Source organism: Rhincodon typus, chromosome 14, assembly GCF_021869965.1.
Source record: "Rhincodon typus isolate 14 chromosome 14, sRhiTyp1.1, whole genome shotgun sequence".
In the NCBI taxonomy this organism is placed as follows: Eukaryota; Metazoa; Chordata; class Chondrichthyes; order Orectolobiformes; family Rhincodontidae; genus Rhincodon; species Rhincodon typus.
Window position 1 is genome coordinate 65903695 of NC_063345.1, and position 6455 is coordinate 65910149.

The 6455-nt window shown below is 41.8% G+C and overlaps 1 protein-coding gene across 4 annotated transcripts in view; it reads left to right on the forward strand.

The window, feature by feature from the left end:
• Positions 1 to 5962, forward strand: part of trmt2b (tRNA methyltransferase 2 homolog B) — a 27582-nt gene extending 21620 nt beyond the window's left edge. For all 4 annotated transcript variants that reach the window (XM_048605365.1, XM_048605366.1, XM_020522224.2 and 1 more), the window contains 2 exons: positions 2313 to 2412; positions 5104 to 5962. In XM_048605365.1, coding sequence (XP_048461322.1) covers positions 2313 to 2412; positions 5104 to 5230 — 227 coding nt within the window. In that variant the 3' untranslated portion in view covers positions 5231 to 5962. The remainder of the gene's footprint in view (positions 1 to 2312; positions 2413 to 5103) is intronic.
• Positions 5963 to 6455: the final 493 nt, after the last annotated feature.

The following is a 6455-nucleotide window of genomic DNA, read 5'->3' on the forward strand; positions in this document are numbered from 1 at the left end:
CTTCTATTAGTTATCCAGTTCTCTATCTACGCTAATATGCTACCTTCAACGTCACAGGCTCTTATTAATTTGCTCAATGTGCGATATTTATCAAATGTCTTCTGAAAATACAAATTCACTGCTTGTCCAGAGATCGTGCACCATACACTAACACGCGATAAATATGGTTGTCCAAAGGTATCACAAGGATTAGCATATGGACCTCAGCTACTTATAATCTATGTTAATGACTTGGGTGAGGGTACACTGAGAATAACACATCCAAATTTGCTGACGAAACATGATTAGGTGGGAAACCATGTGGTGAGGAGGATGCAAGCAGACAACAGAGGAATATTAACTGGGGTGGGTGACAGCCAGAACGTAGCATGTAGAATACAATCTGGTAAAGTGTGACATTCATCAACTTAACTGGAAAGATAAAAAAGCAGAATATTTTGGAATGATGAGAGACTGGGAAACCTTTGCATTTAGTGGGATCTGTGTACATGAGTTGCAGTTACAGGAAGTAACTAGTTAAACAAAACAAAAATCATATTATGTTTTATTAAAATGGGATTTAAGTACGACAATAAAGAGGGCTAACTACACTTATGCAGGTGATTGGTAAAGCCATGCCTGGAGTGCTCATATGGTTTGGGTCTCCTTGCCTGTGGGTAGACATACTTTTTCCAAGAGGGAATACAAACAAAGGTCCACTAGACTGATTCTTGGGGTCAGAGAATTGTACTTTGAGAAGAGATTGAATTGACCAGGCCTATATTTCCAGATTTTAGAAGAATGAGATGTGATCTCATTGAAACAAACAGAATTCCTTCAGTTCAAAACAGGGTGCTTGAGGCCAAAACATTTCCTCTGGATGGAGAATCAGTGTTGGAGCAGGCTTGAAGGGCCAAATGAATTTCTGGTGCTCAGTCTGAGTTCCTCAGACTTTTTTGCAGCTTTGGTTCAAAATAGATGGCAGAGCTGAATTCAAGAGGTGATGAGAGTGACTGGCATTGACATCAGAACAGTACTTGTCCAAGTGTGGCATCAGGGAGGCCATAATAAAATTGAAGTCTCTGGGCATCAGAGGGAATAATTTATGCTGTTTGGAGTCATCCCTAACACAAAAGAAGTTGGTTGTGGTTGTTCAAGTTTAATCATTACAGCTGCAAGACATCTCTGCAGGAGTTCCTTTAAGGTAGAGTGTCGCAACCCCAACCATCTTCAGCTGCTTCATCGGTGGACTTCCTATCTTAAGATCAGAAGTGGGGATGTTCATTGATTGTGCAGTGTTCAGCACCATTTGCAATACCTCAGATACTGATGCAATCCGTGTCTGTATGCCGCAAGAGTTGTACAATATGACAAATGACATTCATGCCACGTGAGTGCCAGGCAATGAGAGAATCTAACCATTTTCCTTTGGAATTCAATGGCATGACTGTCATTGGAGCCCCAACCATTAACACCTTGGTGGGTTACCATTGACCAGAAACTGAACTGCTTGTAAAGTTGTTCCTATTAGCACTGTTACTCTGTTAGGACTAAAAATCTTGTTGATCATTGCATGATTCGTATTGGTGTTGTTGACAGTACTGTCGTATGGTTGCTGACCAGATTGGTACCATTTTGTCGTGTCCCCTCCTCCTTAGATTTCCCAGCTGTTCCTACTTGTGATCTCTCCCCGTGCTGCACCTCTGTGCGAGGTCTTCACCAAGGAGTGCCCCCCCCCCCCCCAACTCGCCCTCGTAATATTGCTCCACTAACACTTCCACTATCTCGCCTCTCTTCTCCTGCCCTCCTTCCCATGGGGCTCCAGTAATGCCAAACTCAGCAGCCCCCTTACCCGACTTACTCCCCCAAGACAGTGTTCTAAATGGCCCAGTGGCATACTGCAGTCTTGAACCAGTGTTAAAGGACAAATAAAATACTGAAGTCTATCTGGATTCCAGTGGCCATCATCCAACCAGACAAAACGGAACAGCACCCTCGCGTTTCCTCAATCTGACCACATGGCACTGGCCAGCTCCACAAAGACAAAGAAAGAGAGAGAGAGAGATGCGTCCAGGAACAAGTGATGGCCTCAGTTGGTGGCTTGGAATCTACTGAGAAGCTTCCCCATACAGTGCCAACCCTGGGCAGTACAGCCCCTAGCTCCACTCTTAAGAGGGTCCACCACAGAACTACTATAAGTAGAATGCTACATGAAAAATTATAATGGAAAAATGTATATGGTTATTTCATTTGCCAATCTAGAGTTTAGGCATTTAAAGTATTTCAGTTTAGATGATGCAGCTATTATGTTTCTGTTTTATTTTGCTTTTCAGATTACAGGGTGGTGCGAGCAATTCGTAATTGTGAGCAGATTCGGCAGCTCGTGTACATCTCCTGTAAGCCAGAGGGTGAAGCCATGAGAAACTTTATTGAGTAGGTAGCATTGGTGAATACTCGAGCACCGTGTTATTGCCAGGCAGCCCCACCCAGTCCCATTTAATTCAGTACACCCAGGATTTGGAGGGAATCTAATCACTTGGGCCAAACAAGCCTAAGAAAATAGTGCCTCAGGAAGCAAGGCATATACCTATCTGTAACCACCAGTGAGCCAGTTTGGTTTGACCAACATGGAGGGGATGATATGATTCTAGTGATGGGTGGTCACAGGCATGCATTGGGGTTGCATGATTTTGACAAATTCCGAACTTTGTCCCCTCGGCAGAAAGCCGACTGATCTGGATCATGGAATCGTAGAATCCCTACAGTGTGGAAACAGGCCCTTCGGCCCAACAAGTCCACACCGACTCTCGGAGCATCCCACGCAGACCCATTCCCCTATAACCCACCTAATCTACACATCCCTGAACACTATGGGCAATTTACCATGGCCAGTACACTTAGCCTGCGCATCTTTGGACTGTGGGAGGAAACTGGAGCACCCGGAGGAAACCCACGCAGACTCGGGGAGAATGTGCAAACTCCACACAATCACCCGAGGATGGAATTGAACCCACGTCCCTGGTGCTGTGAGGCAGCAGTGCTAACCACTGAGCCACCATACCACCCCAAAGCGAAGGAACTCATCGTCTCTGGGTGGGTCTCTGGATGTTAGCTACTTACCTAGACTAGAGGCTGAGCGAGGAACTGCATCGACTTGCTGGCTAAAGACAGGTGAGGGAAGTTTCCAGGACAAAAAAATAGGAAGCGCATTCTCGGTCTTCATTGATATACTTGAGAAATAACTGTGGAAGCAGTGATAATCTGAAATCTCCCACTGAGCCATTTCTAATCACTGTCCAGAATTTGGAAGGCCTGTACATTAGTTGAGAACAAAATTGAGATTGCTTTGATTGAGATTGCTGTGATGACCTGTGTTATGATACTACAAATTGTTAAGCTTCCAGGTGAAGAGCCATCAACCAGCTTCCCTCCTTCATTCACCCTTCCTCCTCAGTTGGTCAAGCATAATTTAAAAGCAGATCACTTCCTTTGTAGATTTCTTTCTCCCAGGCCCAAACCAACTTATAAAACATAAGTAGCCAATTTAACTAGGCTCTCTTCACTTAACAAAGAGTGATTTTATTTATTAAAAAACCTGAGAAGAATTAGAAATGTAACACATGCATACACAGATTAGAAGTGAGTTGAGTCCAAAAACGGTAAGTGTCTGAAAAATAGATATGTGGCTCACTTTCTGAATTGTTTGAGAAGAGCAGATAATTATGTGTTGTGGCTGTTATAGCTTATTGGTCATGTTAATGTTGGTAGTTGTACAGTTGCTCTCACTATCATTAATTTTCTAGAGTGGTTGAGATTCTGTTGTTCTGATTCCTTTTGACCATGATTGAATTCCAGCACTTGGGGTGAGAGAGAGTCCTTTTGTTGTACTGTTTCCACTTGTCTGGTTTGCAGTACTCATTGTGAAATGAGGATCTTTACCCACAGCATATTAATGTTTGAACACAGGCTGGTATGCAAAATAGGGTTCAGTCCCACTAGGGCACTCCAGTTGAATTGAAGCCAGCTTTTTAACCCCTGTCCTTGTGTATTCTTGCCTCCTCGGTATCTTTAGTTGCACGAGATCACAGCCCAGTCCGTTTTGAGTTGCCTCTCCCCTTCTGAAAGGTTGTTTGAATTTCTCTTCACATCTGTGGGTGTGAAATTTTATGGTCTCTGTCTGCATTTAATCAGTTAATTTACATCCACAGCCCTTTTTAACTACCAGCCATCTTTATCTTTCAAAAAGTTTTCAATTTTTTTTCAAATATTTTGGAATTACAACTTAAAGATGTCCACAGTACTTTGGGATTCTGACCTGTGGTCATGACCCTGTTAGAATTCATAGATAGTTGAAATCCCATTCCAGTTTGCAGTTGGAGAACTGTACCCCAGTTTAAGTCAGGACCTTCAGATGCTGCAGTGAAATTGAAAATAAAATCATTCAGTTGGAGAGAATGTGCAATATCCTGGGTTAATATTACAGCAGTTCAGGTGACTGAATCAACATCCTCAATCTCAGCATGAATAAATAAAATTCTCTGAACCCAAGACCTAACTATACCCTTCACCACCCAATCTCTAGACATTCTGGAATTCCCTCCTTAAGGGCATTGTGAGTCTGTCTGCACCAAATGGACTGCAGTAGTTCAGGAAGGCAGTTCACATCACTTTCTCAAGGGCAACTAGGGATGGGCAATAAATGCTGGCCCAGTCAGGTCACTGAATCCCATGAAAGAATGAAAAGAAATAAATACTTGGGAAGTAAATGCAGGGATGTGGAGAGAGAGACTAACAGGATTACTCTTCAAAACAGCTGTCTCCAAACACTAAAGTTCAAATGGCTTCTTTCTGTGCTATGCTAATCTGTGATTCTGCAACAAGAAATCCATACTTGAGAAAAATTAAATATTCCAGGAGGAAGAAAAAAAACTTATTATTTGAAATCAGGATCTGCCCTGAAGCAAATCTTTGAAGTAATTCCATATTTTATGTCAACAGAAGTGTTCATATGGGAATGAGTAACTCTAATCACAATTCCTAATTTTATTGGACCTGCCAGTATGTTACAGCCAATACAATGTAGTTGAATGGGCTCTAAGCTATAACTGTTTTTGCTCATTTCAGACTGTGCTGCCCACCTGACCAGCAGAAGAAGCTGTTCGGTGACCCCTTCACTCCAAGACTAGCTGTACCTGTGGACATGTTCCCACACACTTCTCACTGCGAGCTTGTGCTGCTGTTTGAGAGATAAGCCCGCACCCATGCTTTGAGAAAGGAGATTGGCTAGTAACTGTAGAGCTGCTGAAAACAATGTAGCACTGTTGCAGAAGTTAATCATTGGTCACTGACTTTGGAGCATGGTTTGAAATGGACCCAGTTTGACAGGTCATGATAGTTCCTCCATATTGGAGTGATTAGCAGTATTCTCATGAAGTTTGAAGTTCATACCTCCAATAAATAGCGAATGATTGTTTTTGCAGTTTTCTCTCCAAACTTTTAGAAGATGTTGTTGATTTGCTACATTGCTACAGGATGACCAAGAACCTGTTGATTCTTAGATATGGAAATATGTTGATTGCATTTCAAATTTAATCATCTTTTACACAAGAAGAAGTGAGCTAATCCAATTGTTCTTGAAAAATATTGACTATCATTTATTTTTCTTTGGCCTGAATAGAATTGATTAAAAGTAAAAGTCTTGTTTTATATGGACAGGATGAAATTTGACTGTAAGGCTCAATATTTCCCAGTCTGCATATGTGGAGTTGTACTATAATCAAAAAATAAAAGTCATGTCATTATTTTAATGCAGCACCTCACCAGCATTTCCTACTGTGTATAAGGCAGTTATATTGATATGCTGCATACCCAATTTAAATGGATCCATCACGTGAAGCAGACCTCCTGAAGATAGGTGAATGATTGGATTTTAGAATATTTTTCCAGAATATTTAAAAATAAAAGAAAACAATTTTATTATTTATCCCTTGTGTATTAGTCATTTTGGCTGGAAAGGTACATATTGCAAAATCAATTTAGGTAACACAATTCAAATCCATGCATGACAATGAGAGAATCTGAATTGAGTTTCTTTTTCAAATCTCGCAACTGTTGATTTGTTGTAAAATTCCAGGTGGTTTGCTTCTGCCCTTTCAGAAAGGAAACATGTCGTTCTTAGCCTTGGTCTGGCCTCTATGTAACTCTGGCCCCACATGGATGGCTTTAAACTGCCGTCCAAAATGATTTACTCAGTTGTCAGGGTAGTCAGGATGGGACAAAAGCAAAGTTGCTGGAAAAGCTCAGCAGGTTTGGCAGCATCTGTGAAGGAAAAAACAGAGTTAACGTTTCCGGTCCGGCGACCCTTCCTCAGAAGTGATGGTGGCTGGGAAAACGTCAGTTTATATGCAGAAAAAATGGAGCAGGTTGGGGTAGGGAGTAAACGAAAGGATAGAGCCTAAAGAGAGAGAAGAGCAGTT